Below are 19,406 nucleotides of genomic sequence, written 5' to 3'. Positions count from 1 at the left end.
TCAGTTTAGTGTATACTAGATTAAAAATTCAAGATAGTGACTCCCACAACTTGAATTCTTCATTTAGCTGCTGGCTGAGTTTCCTCAGCTCCAGCGTTATCAAGCTCTCTGCCAGAAAGGGGTCATCTGTGTGCATGTGTACCAACACTTCTCATAATTGAAGTAATTACTATTTTGCACTGCAGCACCTTGTTTCTCCTCTAATAATCTCATCGATTTGTTTTCTCTTAATAAAAAGAGGACAAAAGCCTGCTGTGTTTCCAGTGTACATTCATTCTTTTGGAGTCTGGAGCTGCTAATATATGGCTGGTGTCTAAGAAGTCTGGGTTTCCTCTTTATTAAAGCCACAGACAAAAGAGATCCTGATTACAGCATCTCAGCCTGAAAGTAAGAACTTGGGAATAAGAGCTGTGCAGCACTTTGGCTCGAGCCTGAGCAATGGCAAAGTATTCTTACTTACTAAGATGGGAACACAAAATTACCGTGCTGGATTAAATCTTTTGTCCTTCAGATCCAGCCTTTCCTCTCTGTTGTTGTTGTCACCACAAGATAAACGAGAAGTTCAAAGCAGAGCTTTGATTGTCCTTGATCAAGGACTTTGCAGCAGGTAAGGGCTAAAGCCCCACTCTGGTGAAGGCTGCATTCCTCTTGCAGCCCCCACGAGCAGCTCCAATTCTCCTGCCCTGCTCTGAGCAGGTGGTGAGCACAGTGCTGCATCCAACCCCCTTAAAAATTCGGGTGCACAAAAAGCCAGATGAGTGATCCAGACCCGTGTCATTCAATGTGCTGTACTAGATGCACTCATTTCATTGTGCTTTTACCCAGTTTAAAAGTAGCTGGATTCTCCATCCTCCTCAAAAGATCCCCCAAACCAACCAACCAACCAACCAAAAAAACACAAACCCCAAACCAAAAAAAAAACCCTGAAGTCCCTTGTAATAGAAAACATAGATTTTTATTATAAAAGTAAAATTATACCACACACAAAGGAATCTTCTGCCTCAGAAATTTGCATACTGCAGTCTTAACCTTAAAATAACACCCAGAGCAGGAATTGAAGTTGAGAGTCTCTCAGGCTGCCTTTGGTTGCACATTCACCGTGCAACTGCTCTCCTGTAGCTCACATTTTTTAACATTCAACTTTGGAATTGCTGCTGCTTCTCCTCCTCCCTCCGCGGCCGCTTCCGAGGGTTCATTTCAGTGCCTTCTGCGTTCTGAGTGACAGCTGGAGGCTGCACATCTCGGAAGCCATGAGGCTGGAAGATGCAAGGGAAATCATGTGCTAAAGCTTGCATGGATATAAAGCATGAGCAACTAGTCCCCAGAAGGCCAGGATAAGGGAGGAGGCTGCCATTTGTTTTAGATGAGCGGCCACAGAAGGTTTATAGACCAGCACTGCAAACTTTTCAACACACGTGCCGACTATTAACTGTGTCTCCTCATTTTCTTCCTTGAAGATATTTTATTTTCACCAACCAGGCTATCATTTTCATTTTGCTACTAATCACCCCTATGGCTATGAAGAACTGCTTCTCTGTAAATTCACTTATGTTGCCTATTTAAATAAATTAAAAGACAAATCCATCAGCTCCCCCAGAAGGAGGGAGATGACTGGATTAATTGCCTCTGTCGTTTTCAGAAACAAAACTGTGAATTTCTACAACCTAGGATATTTTTGTTCCATGTACCTACTTAATGAACTGAAAACATCAATGAGACGTAAGAGAACAGCAGAGCTGAATCAGTCTGTAGACTGCAAAGACTGTTCCAGCATAGTAATTTATGGGACACAACGGGATGAAAACCTTTAACTGCCAAAAACTAAATGCAGAAGTGAAAAGCTAGATGCTGCTACTCAGGAGAGTGCTTGAAGTGATCTATCTGACCTAGTACAATTTGTATTTTCTTTTACTTCAGCTCCACAATTTAATGGTTTTTAACTATTTTAAAATAAGAAAGGTCTGGAAAATCAGTTAGTTCAACACGTCACGGATGCAGATGGAGATACTGAGACATTATGAAAACCTGCAACTGTCTGTCTTCCCATCTCCAGACAAATGCTGTGCAGGGAGCACTGCTGACAGCTCAGGGGACACTCTCAGTGCAGACTTAGAGAGGAAAAGGGGTCAATCAGAAAAGAAAATCTCTCTGGTGATCCAAAATGCTCAGGTGGGGACAGGAGCATTTCAGGAACGCTGACATTTTGGGTTGGTGCAGTGTGAAAAAAGCAGGTGGAATTACTATCAGACATGTGACTCCTCCAAAATGCCAGCCTGTCCCACACCAAGATCAATCCCAAACCCAAGTAAAACGTCTTGCTTACGTCTGCCATCCCTGTATTTCTATTTCTGAATGCCTCACCTCACCCAGCCCGGGGCTTTTAAAGGAACAAACAGCAAGAGGTGCCACAAGGGCAGGATCTGTGCAGTCCCTCTGCTATTATAAGCAACTCAAGTGTTATTCTAAAGAGCCTGACGGGGAATCTTCAAGTTTAATGTTTCACTGCTGCTTGCATCTAATCTCTGCCATTTCCCTGAGGCACAAAGGTGGATCTGTAGCCAAGAATCCACTTAATCCAGCAGGCTGACTCCCAGCAAAAGCATTCCAATGGTTATAAAGGCCAGAACATGATAAAGTGGGCTGCCTAGTATGGATGTCTGGCACACTGGTTACAGGCATGCACCCTCGAAAATACATGAATTTTGTGTATATTTTTGAGGCTTGCTAGTGGGTTTTAGATGGTGGGGAGGTGGCTACTGGAACCAAGGACAAAGCTCAGTCTCCTGTCATTTTGAATTGTTCCCTAATGTCCTCTGGCATCTACACACTGCAGCAAGGCTGGCAGAGGTAGATGGCTTTATTACTTGAGCAGTGTTCCCATTGCTAACTTGGCAGACCCTCCTCAGTTCAGGGAAACACTGACAGTTCCTGCCCGGAATAGAGGTCCCGGGTCTCTATCTTTCACCATGAAATAATCAGGTCACATTCCTGGGAAATTTAGGTGAATCAGCGGAGCCACTGACTCCCTTGTGCATAAATCAATTTACATTTCTATACTCTGCATTTAAGAATGAATCCTGATCAGCCTGTGAAAGAAAGGATTTCATGGGAGAGGTGTTCCACAGCCCCCAGAGTGGTGACTGACTCTCCAGAGGGTTGGAAAGGACATGGATAAAAAAGAACCAAAGCCTGGCCATGGTTAAACATTTATCCATTGCCTTACAGGCCCTGAACAGCCAGTTTGTCAGTGGTACCTCATTTGCCCAAGTCTAAACATTTCTGAGGCTTAAGGAATTTATTATTTCTTTAATTATCTTTTTTTTTTGTATGCTGGTTATACATAGATGTGCTAAATCTGACTTGGAAACAGTGCACATCTATTTACGTCTTCCAGTTTAACCACAGAGATGGGAATGAGAAATGATAACAGCAGACTGCTATCATCAGCCCTGAATTTCATGAAAAAAACAGGGATAATACATTTTTTACTTAAAGGAATCATCTGCTGAAGCAGTTCATCAGGATTAAGGGGAAAAACACAGGGATAATCTGAAGTTTTAACTAATCTTTGATTGGGATTCACTCTCAACCGTATTTCAAGCCTGTGTGCATTCACACAGAAGAGAGCATAGCTGTTTTATGGTGCATATAAAACTAAAAGGAAAAGGCAATTAAACTGTCTAAGATAAAATCCATCTGTTTGTCAGCTGGAGAAAAAGGACTCACATCACATGATCCAAACAACCTTGGGATGTAGCCCCACTTACCCTTCCAGTCTTTACAGAGCTAAGAGTATATATTTGCAGTGTATTCTCCTGTCCAGGTGAATACACCCAGGAGTGAAGAAAAATCTGATTTCTCTTGGAAAGTTTGAAGATCTCATCTTATGGCAGCATTAAAATCTGCAGGAAATGCTATGGCAACGTGTTTCCATGAGGACACGTAGCAAATAGTTATGGCATGTACCTATGGATCTGACATTTGAAGATGTAAGAGTGGAGTGGTGAGGGTTTTTTTAAACCTAAATACAGCTTAGACAGCATGTATTCTCATTAATATGTATCTAAGCATTCCACAAAAGGAAATAATCACAGGATTTAACTAGGGGTGAATGAGGTCTCCAGCCATAAGCTGGAAGCTCCTTATATGATAGTGACAGAGGAGAAAAATCTGTATATGTTGGCTGGGTGTAGGGTCACTGTAGGATGGAGCCATGAAAGAGAGAAATACAGCCTGGGTTATATCAGGCAACACACATAAAGCAGAGATGGGGAAATCTATATGGCACTGGTGAGACCTCTGGAATAGTTCTGGTCATCCTGGTCCTAAAAAGATAAACCCAAGTGCAAGAGATTAAGAGAAGAGCCTACCTGAGAAGGGAGAAAACAGCCTGGCTGGTTCAAGTCTCCCAAATGAAGGCTCCCATTCTCCTCACTAACTGCACTTAGGCCACAAGTTAACATCAAGGGCAGATAAAATAAGCAGCACTAGCAGCAGAGCAGATGGGGACAGGCTGCCTGTAAGTTTGATCTGGAAATCAAAATGTTTTAACTCAGGGGACTAACTGCTGGGTCACTTTTCTAAAGAGAAGAGGTGCAAAATACTCATAAATCTGGAGACATTCCAGTATTACTGGTTACCTTCAGAAGGCAACCCTACAAACAAGCAAACATCGTTCTCAGATTTATCTCTGTGTCTGAAAGTCCCTTTACAGCTCCCACTGTGCTCCCCTCTCTGACTCTCCACCCCAAAAGCAATACTGACTGTGATGTGATAGGGGATTGTTGCCTCCTTCTGACTCGGTGATTTGTACAAAGTTGCCAATCTGGTAAAACAAAAAAAAGCAGGTAAATTATGATTAGTGAATACAGTAATAAAAATTCCAACTAACCCAATGACTGGAGCCAAGTTTTCCCACAATCCTGGGGCAGGTACCAGTGGGATTCTTAGGTATGTATTTTCATATAGGTCATTTAAACTGTGGATGCCAAATTCCCATCCTTACATGACCTGTCAGCTCACACACAATGTAGACCTACTAAAAGGAGTGAATGATTAATTAGCCTTGTTTCATCACAGTATTTGATGACATTTCTGGAACAATATTCATTATGAATTAATTCCTAATGTCGCTTTCTTAAAATGCAAACAAAAAAGGTTTTTGAGCACAACTCCTTCCTACTCCATTAATCATTCGTTCACTGACCTCTCTTAAGCTGGGGGAGACCCTCAAGAATTTCAGTACTTCCAGGGAGGCTTTTTCCAGAGATTTCATAAGCCTGTCAATATAACCTAGAGGCTGGAGAAGATGATGTTCTATTTCTAAGCCTGCCCTTGCCACTGACATACAGCATAACCTTGAGAAAACAGTTTCCCTTTCATTTCTCCTCTGACACTTCCCTGATTTTGGGCATTTAGGCTCTAAGCAATATCCCTTGATTTGTGTTGTACAGCTCAGTAAATGCTTGCATAATATTGACAGAAAATTGCAAAGCAGCTCAATAGCAAAAGGTTTTTGAACCAGTGCCAGGGCTGCCAGTCTGCTCCATGCCCACCTCCCCAAAACTTACACAAGCCAACCTAGGAAATGTTCTGCTCTCTGTATCAAGACACCCTGCCAAAAATCCCGTTAATTATTTTGGGTTTTTTTTTTTTCCTCCCTGAGGTGCCATTCTATTAGAGAGCACGTAATTACAGCCTGAGGAACGCTGCCACTTCATGGTAGCTACACAGGGAATTCCTCAGAACATTGAAGTGGTGGGTTACACTTGACAAAATTGCCCAAATCTGAAGCTGCAGAAGCCACGCTTTCACAAGCGCTCAGCTGGAGCCTCTGACTCAACAGGATCTCTCCTCCCAGCAATGAGAACCCTTGGAATTAAGCTCTGACATTTGCAGTAGTAGAGAGAAAGGAGTCAGGGATCAGGGTTGGCCAAAGCACATTTGAAAAATTAAAAAAAGAAAAAAAAGGCAAATGGATTCTCAGATGGTCTTCATGCCTCGACAATGTAATATAAAAACAATTTAACAACAAAACTACGATGGATCATGAGGCAGTTTATGTAAAAATGCAACAGCATTGAGTTATTTCTGCTTTTTACAGAGGCATTTGTAACCAGAATTGCTGTTTCTGCAGGCCCTGCTCCACGTAAGCTGCAGATTTAGATCAGTAAATAAGCCATGTTTGTCTGTCTTTGGCTTATTTTCTGGAACTTGTATCTGCAGACTTCCTAGCTCTGTTGCAGAAGAAAAAAGTTCTTTTGATATATAAAATTAACTTTTGTTCACTCTGCAATCATTATGTTGATGCAACTTCTGTCTTATAAAGGCTGTTAACTAATCAGCGATGTTAATTTAATTCCAAATTAAACAGCTTGCTGTAATCACTCTGCATTGCCTTCAAACTTAGAATTTAAAAACAAAACCCCACAAGAAAGTGTCACTGCATTTCTCTTTCAAATTCAACAAGCAAAAACTATGCAAAACAACATTCCAGCAGCATTTTTGTTCCCTGTTTGCAGAAGATTAGGGAATTGAAGCACAGCTCCTTAATCTCAAGCTGCTGCACGGTGATAGTATACACAAGACAAATTTAACTGACCAGGAAAGAGAAATGACCTTGCAATGTAGTGAAGAGGAGAAAAAAGAAGCAGGAAACAGGGAAGATCTCACTGCAACAGACAGAACTTCACACACTGTTTTTAGAAGGGTCACCCTCATTCTTTCGGGTGTCTAAACCCACCCTCCACAGCTCAGCCCTGCCTTGCCTGTCAGTGCAGCTCTTTCTGCCTCTCTGCAGGTCACTGGAACTTGGTCTCTGGTTTCTGTCCAGCTTTGCATCCCAAAGCAGAAGGGTCCAGAGGCTGTCCCTGAGGCTACAGCCCACCTTCCTGAGGGTCACTATCTTGGTGGCTTTAAAGCCTTCTTCGGCATCCCTGGCTTTGTACTGACTGGGGCCTAAAACACCCAGGCAAAGAAATTCTCTTCCCTGCTTACAGAATGCAGAGAGTAAAAAAAAAAATTGTCTACTCAGCCACCAGACCCTAAATCCTTGTGTCTGAACAACTGCCATCAGGATGTTATATTTTGATGAGATGTGGCATCTGGTCAGAAAGGTGCCCTGTGGTGGGGAGGAGGAGCCTGACACTTCAGCCCACTCTGGCTCAGCCTGAGCAAGAAAACTCTTGAGCCTCAGTAGGCTGGGACACAGCAGAACAAGGCCAGAAACCAAATTCAAATCCCTGCTTGGCTGCTATAGTCAGTCTAAGAAGATTCCCCAGTGTCACACTTGTCATTATTACGATTTTTGTTCTGATTTTCACTTACCTCTGACTGTTGTCCCAGTGAAAGATTAAACGGACGGTGGCAGCGTGTCCCCAGCTTTCTCCTGAGTGACACAAAATGACAGGCCATTTTAGTAATCTCCTACACCAGCAGCACCATCTGATGCTGAAATTAGACCAAGTCTCCCAAAAAAAAACCCCACCATGATTAAAACATATGTGCTTTTACTTGCAGTGATGAATCACATCTTTTTCATACGTACAAGGATTTCACAACAAATACACCAAGACAAGGAATAACCTCTGTACTCAGTGTGTTTTACAGAAATCTTGATGTGATGCTCCCATATTTGTAGAAAGATTTTATAGGTGCCAAATAAAGGACAGGTACTAGACAAATCCTGAAAACAGGCAGCATGAAGAAAAGATTTGTCTAATTACTACTAAAGAAGTCGAGTGAGTATGTCTAAATCCTACTTCAAAACTGCAGTATTCTGTCTCTCAGGCATAATTATGAGCAAACATCACTCCCTTTGGGATACCAGCTTTGGGAGAAAGTCAATGATTATTAAAATATTAAGGGCCCCTGAAGCAGTCTTCTGCTTCTGACAGCAAAATGCAAAAGAACACAACCAAAAGCAAGGAGCAGGGGGGGCGTGGTGGAAGGAGAGAAGGAAGTCTGGATTGTTATCCTGCTTCAGGGGAACAGTCCTACTGTTTCAGCTCACACCTGACCACAAGCTCAGTCAATGCACAGACAGTTTTATGTCTGTTTGTCCCAGGAGACAGTCAAAAGATGGATTTTAAACCAGTCATTTTGCTTAAGTGCTCCAGGTCTCTCTCCTGCTCCCCTGCCCACAGCCCCTGGAATCACTCCCTGCTCTCCAACCACATCTCCAGCCCCACGTGCCCCCTGTGCTCTGATATTCATTAGAGCCCAGAGAAGAAAAAATATGATTCTGCTGTAATGAAGACCTAGACCCTCTGGGCATCTTGCCAGACCCTGCTCCACTGTATATCTAAGCTGAGATTAAAGATTTTGGCTTTCAGACACGGTTCCGAGTCAGAGCTCAGAACACATTTTACAATGGGTACAAATTCCACACCGGCACGTTTCCAACTGGATTGAAAAATGCTACTGTAAAATGAGATATTTCTGAGCTAAACTGGCTGCAGATTAATATTTGACCTCCTTTCTAAATATATCTAGCAGAAATGTCTAGGAACACCCAGCTTAGCTATCAGTAGTGGGAAAGAAAGGTGCCCCCTTCACAAAGCTCTTGACTTAATACCTTGCAGCATCTGTGCTTTTTTTCTTTCTTTTTTTTTCTTTTGTCATAATTAAGACCTTCCCTTCTGCTCAGGAGCTGAATAACAGTTAAGAGATTAATGCTCTCATGAAATCTTAGAAAAAGCTGTTTCTTAGGCTTACCAATCAATGGGGGAAAAAAAGCTATTTAAGGGATGCAATAGGTTTGATTAATTTTACTTGGGGGCTTGGTGCTGACTCCTCCCTCAATAGTTCCTTTGGCTACAACCAACTGGGGAGGAGTGGGAGGTTCTTTAGGATTTATGATGAGACTGTTGAAAAAGCATCTCTTCAGAGTGGGGCACAAAAATCACCTTGTAACCCACCAGCCCAATACTTGCACGGAGTCTGTGGCATAAATTCACACTAAAATGAAAAGAGTTTTGTACCACTCTGAAATGCTCCAGTTGAGATATCGCTGTTTAGGATGAGGGGGGTTCCTCTCTGCTTAAATATTTTACCAACTGGTACAAAGTTTAATTTTTGAAGGAGGACACACCACTCAGTTTAACGATATTGTGTGGTCACACACTGGTGAGAATCACAATCAGCTCAACGTGGTTATGCCAAATTAAATGTTTGTGAAAGAAAATATGCATGATATCTTTGAATTATAATGAAAAAATACATGATATCTTTGAGTTATAACCAACTCTGAATGTCTTCACATTCTTTACTGTCCCTATGACTCAACAAACACAACAGCTCCCAAACAATGCTGGCCAGTGAAAAAAGGCAGGCTCTATTAGCTTTAATTGAGTTTGTAGCCAGAAAGGCTGCCAAAAATAATCCATCAGAGAGCAAGAGGCAAAACTGACAAAAAGGGTCAGATCCTGGGAGCTGGGTCTGCCATCACAGCTCCAAATTCCACATTCCTCACATTCCTGGAGGAGATGGTCTGTGTTTGTTCATTTTACCCTACAACTGTGCCAAATGGTTCAGTGCCTGTACAGACACTGGGAACATCTTTGGCTTTGTACTGTCCCCTTCTCCCTCCCCTCCAGAACAGGGGAATCATTACTTAGCTCACAGAAACTGAACCTGTGCACAGAGAATTTGTGCCCTTTAAGTGAATCATAAAATAATACGAAGTTACAACCTGAAATAAGATTTAAACGCTGAACTTTTCCTTAATTTGTTGAAATCTCTGCTTCAGAACTGTTCTCTTTTCCCCTGTGACTGCAGCAGATGAGTCTGTATGAGGTACTCTGCTCATTACTGGGCAAAATTGAGCAGCCTGGAAAAAAAACCCACTTAAACTGGCTCTGGGCAGGCTGAGGATCCCACACAGAACTTCCCTCTCCATCATAACTGCAGAGAGTTCCAGCGATGCAGCAAATATGAAATGCCTTTGCAAATAATTAATGGAACGTGTTCAAGGGTAATGGGAAAATAAACAATTTAAATTGTTTTGGAGAGGCAGCGAATGGTTCTCAGGGAATTCAGCAAATTGCAGTGTAGTTTGAGGTGTGCAACCATTAAGCAAAGTTCTTCTTTGAGGGCTTTAACCTCTTCATCACCCCATCCCTGCTCGAGGTTTACTGCTCCCAGGCACATTTTTTGGATGATCATTTACCAGCCAATTTCAGACTATATTATTGATTTATCAAAGTTTACTTATTATTGAAACAGTTCAAGATTACTTGGCCACTTTTGGGAGAAATGGACCCAAACAGGTCAGGGTGTGGTGGTGACATCCAGGAGGGACAGTGCCCTCCTCAGCTGTGACAGAGGTAAATCCACAAGATCCTCAGGGGAAGGTGCAACCCATTAGCTGCACATCTAAAAACCCAGTTATTCAGAGAGCTCTGAGTTCCTAGTGCTTCCCCAGAAAGGGTCTGTCATCTTAAGGAATACTGTTAAATCTAATATCAAATTCAGTATTACAAATTTTGGGTTAAAAAGGAAAAAAAAAGTCCATCCACGCTCTCAACCCATAAGTTTCTGCAATCTGAAAATGTCATGACTTTCAAGCATATTTATAATCTCTTTTCACAAATCTAACCAGGAGTCTAATCTGCACACCACACCTCAGCAACAGAACAAAATCTGATACTTTTAATTACAACCACAAGGCTGTCCTAGCTCAGCACTGCTCTAGAGTTCCACCATGCCAGCAGTTCCAGATGGGTCTGATATTTTCACCATGGCTTCTGCTGCACTGTGGAGATTCAGCAATTTAATTTCCTTTGTATATGATGCCAAAGGAAAGGAAACCACATATCAGCTTTCAACTCACAAGCTAAACACCCACCTAGAGCAGGTACCAACGTGGACTGGCTTTGCCCGATTCTTGTTGTCATTTGGTTTGTCAGAACCACCTAAAAGAGGAAAGAGAAGCAAAACAAATAAGAAAACCTCCAGGAAACCAGCATATTGGTGGGAGGGAAGAGAGGGATTTTTCAAAAAGCTTTTACTGATAAAGTAGTTGCTCAGGCAAAACTCTTGGCAACGGTGCTGAATCTTCTGTGTTAACGAGAAGAAAATGTAGATGTGCCTCATCTTTTCAAAACAAAATAAGAGGACCCTGCAAAATGCATTTTTGAATGGAAGGGAGATTTCTTTCATTCATGACTTTGAAGAAACCTAAAATTCTCCCCTCCCAAGGGATGCAAACTCCAAACAACTTGTTTATCCCACCACATTTGCTCTAAATACTGTTTGGAGCTGTGTTTAGATGCACTGGCGCTCCATGAAGAGAGAGCTCTCAGTCACTGGGGGTGAATGAACTTGGTGGTGCTGCCCAAAACACACATTAGCCCGGTGATTAACCAAATTTCTGTGCCTTGTAGTCTAAAAATGCTCAAGTGGGTACAATATACAAAGAGAATGAAAGTGAACAGACAGAGCGGGGGAGTGTTTTCGCAGCACGAATCACTCGTGGGAGGCTCACAGACAGTCTAGGTTAGATCCCTGGTAGAAGTGGGGGTGGGTGAGACAGAAAAGAGCCAGGAATATTAATCACAAAGTTCATTAAAAATGAAAAATAAAAATAAAAAAAATCGTACCTATCTTAAACCCCCAGGGGGTTTCACTGTTTGAGAAGCTTGTAGGATTCTTGCTTGAGCAAGTGTGTGAGAGCAAACATTTACACTGAGCACACGGGGCACACCCCAAAACATTTACACAGCTGAAAGCCCAGGACATACATCGCACATTTTAGAGAAGTAACTCATCACAAGTGGATGGTAACAGCCCCAAATAGGCTCCCCAGCTCACTGCTGAAGAAGGGCTGGGCTGGGCATCCTCACACAGCCCACTGAGTCCAGCTTTAGAAACACAAGGGCCTGACTTCCTACCATATTAGAGCATCCAGGCTGCCTGGCAAGCAATCCCTGGCACGCAGGCTGGATTTAGCCTGCTCACAGGCTCATGGAACTAACCCAGGCACCAACTGAAGTCACCCTGAAGCTGTGACTGATCACTCCTTTAGCAAGAGTTTATTTAGCAAGCCTTTGTACTAAACTGCTCCCTGGTTCAGAAGAGATAAATTATATATGTTTCCCTCGACCAAAGAAAAATAAAGTGTCCAATGACAGCTGCTGCTGTTCAAGGTCACCAGGTACCAAGCTGTGAGTGAGAGGACTCAAGAAATCAGAGGCTGTGCAAACCCAGCAGCCATGGAACATCCATCTCCCTGGTACCCACAGCAGCAGGAAGAAGCTCCATCACTCACACCAGGGAGAGAGCAAGGGCAGCCAGCCCAGTCTGAACACGGAGCTGGGCTCTTCCCCTTCCCACATCTATCAGTGGAAGCACAAGGAGAGGCTTATTTTTAGCCGCTGGGAACAAAAGCCAATTGCGCCAGAGAGTTGTGGGTGACAAGGTCACAAATCACCTGGAAACCGTCAGAGAGGCACAAGCACCATTTTGAGGCTGTGGAAGCTCTAATTCCTGAACGATGCTTCTCTGAGCTGTGAGAGACTTCCAAAACAACTTCTGGAACAGCTGCAGCTTCCCAGTGCCATCTGCTGGCTGCGGGGCCGCTGCCTCCATGTTGGCGTCAATGATGTGGAAACAATGCCCAGGAAGGAAGCCCTGGGTTTCCATGGATGCCAGAGGAGCAAGGCAAACCAGCAGATAAAATGGTTTTCCTCCCTAAGAACAGCTTCTCCACTAAGACCAGGGTTTATTTTTAAACCAAGAGTGGAAAGTTGGGTTGGAACTGCCGAATGCTCCGACGTGTTTTCATGCAAAGTCACCAAAGGAGCATTCCTTGTCCAACCAATGCTGGGAAACAGTGTGGCAAACTGACATGCTACCATTGAAGGAAGATCCACAGGATGCTGTTAATGCAAATTTTACTTATTTTTGCAAGTCTAGGAATTTCCCACCTCATAGGTGTTGTTCCTGTGTGATCCACCTCCATTTACTAACTAAACCTGGCGAGAACGAACGTGGAGGACGTTCTCGCAGTTTTATTTTGCTGTTCAGAGACCATCACAAATCACATTTGCTTAATTCTTTGTAGGGAATTTATTCCAAAGCGGCATCTTTTGGGATTTAATGGACTCACTGCTGCTTTGTGGTCGTTTGCTACGATGATGAGCTGCTGTGCCAGACCATTCAACAGCCTCGTCCGCAGGGACAGGTCCTCGAAGTCGTGGCGGAAAGGGAAGGCAATTCCATCAATCACCACCAGTCGGACCTCAGTGCAGAAGGAAAGGGAAAAAACTACCATTACCATCCTATAAAAAAATGAGAACAAGCAGCAATACCTATTTTTAAGTGCACTTAAAAAGAAGTGTTTTATAGAAGGTGAGGGCCATCTTTTATTTCGTACCTCAGTGAGCACGAGCACGTAACCTTTATTTCTCTCTATATATCAGTGACAATCATCACCTCAAAGGAGTGCAGGTGAAGACCCTCAAGCTCCAAACACTCCAGAACACATGCTAAGTGCAGGGCTGCATCATGCACAGGGACCAGCTCGGGCCAGAGCTGCACCAGCTCAAACAAAACACTGCACTAAGCTCAACAAAATGCTCCCCAAGCTCTCCCAGGAGTTAACCCAGCACAGAGCTGCCCTCCCAAATGTCCCCTTTCAGCTCACTTACAGCTACCTGACTTCTCTGCATCTCCTGGTATGGAATACAAAACAACAAAGCTGGACTTAAAGCCTTGCAAAGGAGAAGATGGAGAAAACAACCATTAAACATCTCAATTGTACTTCTAACGCTGATTTATTTCACCTTCTCCCTCAAAAGTTAAATCCAAACCAAACTCAAAATTCGTGCTGCCTGTAGTCACTGTTGAGACAACTCAGCTCACATCAGTGATCTCAGAAACACAGAGTTTAAGAGATGCCTAAAGGTATTCCAGACACACTGCAATGGGATCTGTCATGCCTGAAGATGTTTGCTTTGCTGAATTATTTCTTTTGTAGCAACCATTAGCTGAAGTCAGAGCACGATGCAGCTGCTGGCTCATCACCCTCAAGACACTGTATAAACATTAGTCTGGGATTTTGATTTATTCTAACTTCATTTGTTGTAGCTGTTTTGATGACCCAAGTTTGTCTGGAATACAGGAGGGAGATGGATGGTCTTACAGTGCCTTCATGTTCAGATGTCACTCAAATCCTCAGTATCTACAAGTTCTTGCATTAATGCACAAGATAACAAATTGGAAACAACAAAAACCCCCTGATTTTCTGTATTATTGATTTAACTCATTACTGGAACATACAAGACTGCATAAACATCACCCTGTGAAATGGCCCCAGGCCTCCAAAAGAAAAAAAAAACTTAATTTGCAAAAGAAGATTAAATAGTTAGAATCAAAAGAAGATATTCTTCTGTTTTCTCATTTTTCCTCCTTCCTACAGATTCTTTTTTATGAGCCTGTACATCTTCTTCATGCCTAATTTCTTTATGAGCAATCAGTTTAACAGTATAAACATGACTCATGCTATAAAGGAATGTATACATGGTTATATAACCTGTCTATCAGATGAATATGTCCAGGTAGGATGCAATTTAGTCAATTTTCTCCCAGTTGCACTTGTTATAAATAGCAAACAAGAAGACTTAAAGTATTAGAAGTAGGGCTTTGGTAATATCTTCCTTCTCCATGTCAGCTTGGCTCTACCAGACCTTAAAGAATTCAGTTTATTATGATAAGAATATTTTCTAACAGCTTTTCTCATATTAATAACAAGATCTCAAATTAATTCATATTTCCAAATGACACATTTGGATCTCTACATCACCCTATCTCTAAATCTCTACAACTATCTCTCTTAAAAAAAACCCCAAACCTAAACCCTGGAGTTTCCCTGTGGTCCCAGACTGGGCTCCAGAGGGATTAGACTAATTTTAATGAGAGCTGGACTGCAATGAGCAATCTGTCAAGTCACTTATAGCCTGTCCAAGGAATCAGCAGAAGGTCTTATGGTTCTCCTGCAACCTTCAGTACTTCAGGCTCCAGGCCAAGCACAGATAAATCAGCACAGATGGTACCAGGGAGCTGCAGCCCAGTGTAACTGTGCTAATGAAGCCATGTACTTTCCACAAGAGCAAACACAACAGGGCACCCTTAGTACCTGGCAGAGAAAGGGAAGTACCAGACTACACCAAGCAAAAGTGAGGCCCCCATCTGCGCCTTCAGGAACACAACAGCTTCCAAAAATGAAAATTTTGGAACATATGCAAAAGACAATCTAACTAAACAACGGGGATTTGTGCTCTGGTGGAACGAGGCACCAGCCACCTTCCCCAGATCCTGACAGGGAGGGATCTGCTGTGCAGAATCTGGAAATCTGGAAGGGAGGTGGTGATAATCTGCCTTACAATAGCATTTCTCTGAAACATGGGGTACTAGGAAACTTTCTGGCTGTAGTCCACCCAAGAGTCAGGCTGCAGGCTCTGGTTGCTTGTAGCAACAGAAGATGTACTGGAAAGAAGGAGAAAAGTCACTTTTTGGATGCCAAGATGCTGTGGGATGTTTCTGGTCCTCAGTGATCTTCTAGGACAAAGGAAAGCCTTTCTGATCCCATCACTGTGGTCACCACAGGCACACCTGGCTCAGAGACTCTTCTGTAAAGCAGTTCTGTGATGATTCATAACTCAGAGCTCACAGAAATGTAACAACACGTGGCAACACAGATCCAGGATCCAAAGTGGAAATTCAGGATGGTGGCAGCAGTGGGAGCAAAAGCAAATTACTCTCAAGAGTAATTGGGATGGGAATGAAAAAGCAAACAAGCAGAAGGCTTTACATTTGTACTCTGGCATCAGCCAATACATTACTGCCAAGCTGCCGAGGTACCAAGGTGTTTACTCATGTTACTCTTACTACAACAGACAAAAATCTTTAGTGTGAAGATGAGTGATATGTTCTGATAAGCCTGCAATAACCCTTACCCTGGAATGCTCTGAGAGGAATTCTGGGAGGAGGTAGACCTGGGCAAGGAGCTCTATGTAGTCACGACAACGGAAGTAATATATGTGAGAAAGGATACTTTCAAGAGAGAAGGTCTCCAAAGCTTTCAGATGATCTGAGAACAAGCAAACAGATGAATAAATGAGTCAGAAGTCTGTATGAGCATATTGTTACTTTCATCATTCCACCAAGCTATGCCCTCCACACATAGCAACAGCAAAGCCCCCAGAAACAGAACAGGCAAGGTAGAGAGTGTGGAGACATACCTTCCATCTGGCTTGAAAGTCAGGAAGGTGGTGAGCAGATGCTCTCTCAGCATTTGCACACAGAGACACCGGAGCCTCCAAGGGAGGGCTCCAAAAATGAAACATTTATTTCTGAAACAAGAACTTTTCCAGTAAATCATTTTCCAGCCAGAACACCACCAGAGGCCATCAGGGACTATTAATCATCCTTTGTTTAATGTACAGGCAGCAGCTCATTTAATATGGTGTCCTTTCACCTCACTTCAAGCAGAAGTTTGGTGCATAAATTCTCCAAGAGTAACGTGGAACTTTTGTCACTGTCCCCAACAGACTGACGACTTAGAGAATAAAAATCCTCAAAAAAAGCAGCCTGGCTATATTGACCTTATGGAGGAGCTGAATTCCAGCCACAGTTTTACTATATGGGGCTTCAGCAGCAACAGTGCCTCAAAAAGTTCTGCTGTTGCTCTTCTCTTTCCCCACTCAACCCTGTGTTATAGGACATAATCCCTCAGTTTTGCTGAACAGAGTTGTGTTTGGGTTTAGCTGCAAATTTGATCTTTAAAGAGAAAGGAAAGGAAGGAAAGGAGGGGAGAAAGGAAGAGAGAAAGAGAGAGAAAGAGAGAGAGAGAAAGAGAAAAAGAGAGGAGAAAGAAAGAGAGAAAGAGAGAAAGAGAGAAGGAGAGAAAGAAAGAAGGAAAGAAGGAAAGAAGGAAAGAAGGAAAGAAGGAAAGAAGGAAAGAAGGAAAGAAGGAAAGAAGGAAAGAAGGAAAGAAGGAAAGAAGGAAAGAAGGAAAGAAGGAAAGAAGGAAAGAAGGAAAGAAGGAAAGAAGGAAAGAAGGAAAGGCAAACACCAAACCCCCACATACCTAAACCCCCTCAGATCATCATGTAGAAAAAGAATTATTCTTAAAGTAAACCAGCTCAGTCTGCAGCACAGCTCCAGACACTGATGCAATCCAGGGTTTGATACACACAGGTGGAAATAAAAGGCTGCCAGCAAGAACTCCCTAAGCCCCAAATGTAGCACTGCAGCCCACGAGACACTTGTTTCTCTCCATCCCTGCCTACCAGGCAGAAAGAAACAACTCAGCAACGTACCTTCCTCTTGCTGAGCCTCAGCAATGAGCTGGCAGTGCTGCACACAGGCAGCTGCAACATCCACCACTCTGTCTACCATGAAACTTCCCTCGGTGTCGATGAACACGGCTTCTCCGGCGACGCCCCCGAAGCACTCCGGGATCTGCACGTCCACTGCCAGCTGCATACTGCCACGGGAAACAGGAGAGAAGGGAAACATTTACACCACACACCTCTCCTGAGGGGGCATTTCTGCTGAGAAACCACAAAAAGTGGTTCTTGGTCGCACAAAGGTCGCCCGGCGGTAAAAATACCACAGCTGCGTTTTCCCCACGCCGGGCGCTCCGCAGACCTCGGTGATTTTCGACAGCTGCACACCCCCTCCCAGAATGTTGTCCAGTGCTGAGCAGAAGGTGATGATGAAGCCCTGGGCTTGCTCTTCCTCCAGAAGCTCCAGGGCTGTGAACTTTCTGGTGGCGCCTGACCCCCCGGCAGTCCTCGCTGCGTCCCCGTGACATTCCCGCCTCACCACCTGCAGGGCTTCCAGTGCCTCTTCCTTGGAAATCCCAATCTCTGGAAAAGTCAAAACCACGAAACGCCGCCTTATTTTTTAGAAACAGTAATTGATTTAAAGAATGATGAGGTAATTCAACATGTTTGACAGAACATAACACAGAATTATCCATATCCACCCTTGCAGTGTAACACACACACAGCCCTGGGACTAATGGTGGGATTTTCAAAAGAACTCAGAGCAATGATGTGCCGTGTTGGGGGTTCAGGTGACAGCAAGTTGTCTGCAAATAACAATAAAATCAAAGCATCTGCAGATAATAATAAAATCAAACCTGCTGTTCACAGCTGGATGAGCTCCAGCAGAGCAATTCCCCTACTCTGCACCAAATGCACTATCATATTAATTTCATTTCAAGCAAATAATGCCCTGTAAAGGAAGTCAGGTTGCAGACCAATAAGTGCCAGTGACACTCACTGATTGTGGGTATTTTCAGGGTACCCCAGGGCTGAGCACCTGATGCTTCATTTTTATATTTGAACCACAGATCAAAGAACAGAGATGAGAGACCTGCAACCTGCAAATATCTTTATACACACATCTGCCTTGACAGATCCAGCTTTGGTTGTCAAAGCAAAAACTATTACCACATATTATCATAATTAACAAAACTACTGATAATCAAAATCTCAGTTTGGGTGGGAAGGGGCATTAAATATCATCTCATTCCACCCCCTGCCATGGACAGGGACACCTTCCATTACCCCAGGTTGCTCCAAGCCCCGTCCAACCTGGCCTTGGACACTTCCAGGGATGGGGCAGCCACAGCTTCTCTGGGCAACCTGTGCCAGGGCCTCCCCACCCTCACAGGGAAGTGTCAGGACACACTCCTTATCTAGTCTGCAAATCTTATTTACAGCTCTTGAAAGAGGTAACTTCCTGACTCCACAGAAGCTTATTTTGTTTAAATCACATAATAAAAAAAAGAAGAGGGAAGCTGGGGAAAGAAGAGGGCCGAGACTGGCAGAATCCTTTCGTTTTCCTGCATCCCGTCTGCATCCATCGCTCAGTGTAAGACAGATCTACCAGAACCTTGTGAACCTCACTCGGTATTTACTGTGCCCGTTTCTCGGGCCACACGGAAGCCTCAGCAAGGGGTCCCAGAGCCGGGAAGGGGAAGGAGGAGAGCGGAAGGGCGCGGGGAGGCCCCGCGGGGCCGAAGCGCCGCCGGTACCTTTGCTCAGGCCGCAGGGGCCGGTCTCCAGCAGCTCCTGCGCCGTCTGGAAGCCGGCGGCGGCCAGGCGGGCCCGCAGGGCGGGGGCCAGCGGCAGCGAGCCCACCTCCCGCTGCATTGGCGGCACCGGGATCAGCACCGGGATCAGCACCGGGATCAGCACCGGGAACGGGAACGGGCGGGAGCGGGCGGGACAGGCCACGCCCCCAATGGGCGGAGACAAGCATAGACCACGCCCCAACAACCGAGCCACGCCCTCAAGGGTGGGATATACGTCATTCTTCTGCCCCGCCCCCCCCTGCTGTGGGGCCCCGCCCCCCCTCCGGCGCGCGCCGCTCCCTGGCGCGAAGCGGCGGCC

At 44.2% G+C, this 19,406-nt stretch overlaps 1 protein-coding gene across 2 annotated transcripts; it reads right to left on the bottom strand.

Moving 5' to 3' along the window:
• Positions 1-933: 933 nt before the first annotated feature.
• On the bottom strand, positions 934-19,231 carry RAD51C (RAD51 paralog C). Of its 2 annotated transcripts, XM_051809924.1 has the most exons (9): positions 19,049-19,230; positions 17,615-17,873; positions 17,322-17,488; positions 15,957-16,090; positions 13,109-13,240; positions 10,847-10,913; positions 7,327-7,387; positions 4,765-4,825; positions 934-1,256 (listed from the first exon to the last, which is right to left on the bottom strand). In XM_051809924.1, the coding sequence occupies exons 1-9, from the start codon at positions 19,164-19,166 to the stop codon at positions 1,137-1,139; spliced, it is 1,119 nt and encodes a 372-aa protein (XP_051665884.1). In that variant the 5' UTR covers positions 19,167-19,230; the 3' UTR covers positions 934-1,136. The 2 variants fall into 2 exon arrangements, with proteins under 2 accessions (XP_051665884.1, XP_051665883.1); XM_051809923.1 differs by having other exon boundaries at positions 1,148-4,825; positions 19,049-19,231.
• Positions 19,232-19,406: the final 175 nt, after the last annotated feature.

This window comes from Manacus candei, unplaced genomic scaffold (genome assembly GCF_025592945.1).
Source record: "Manacus candei isolate 608988 ecotype Guabito, Panama unplaced genomic scaffold, ASM2559294v1 h1tg000076l, whole genome shotgun sequence".
Taxonomy (NCBI): domain Eukaryota; kingdom Metazoa; phylum Chordata; class Aves; order Passeriformes; family Pipridae; genus Manacus; species Manacus candei.
This window is presented reverse-complemented; position numbering and strand designations above follow the sequence as displayed.

Bases quoted from the DNA above. Each gene is read 5' to 3' on its own strand.
- RAD51C (XM_051809923.1), bottom strand. From the start codon at position 19,166: ATGCAGCGGGAGGTGGGCTCGCTGCCGCTGGCCCCCGCCCTGCGGGCC. The intron at 16,091-17,321 runs GTACGTTGCTGA...GCTTGTTCTCAG, and splicing joins TGAGGCTCAGCAAGAGGAAG to ATCATCTGAAAGCTTTGGAG. The intron at 13,241-15,956 runs GTAAGGGTTATT...TTCTGCACTGAG, and splicing joins TCCTCTCAGAGCATTCCAGG to GTCCGACTGGTGGTGATTGA.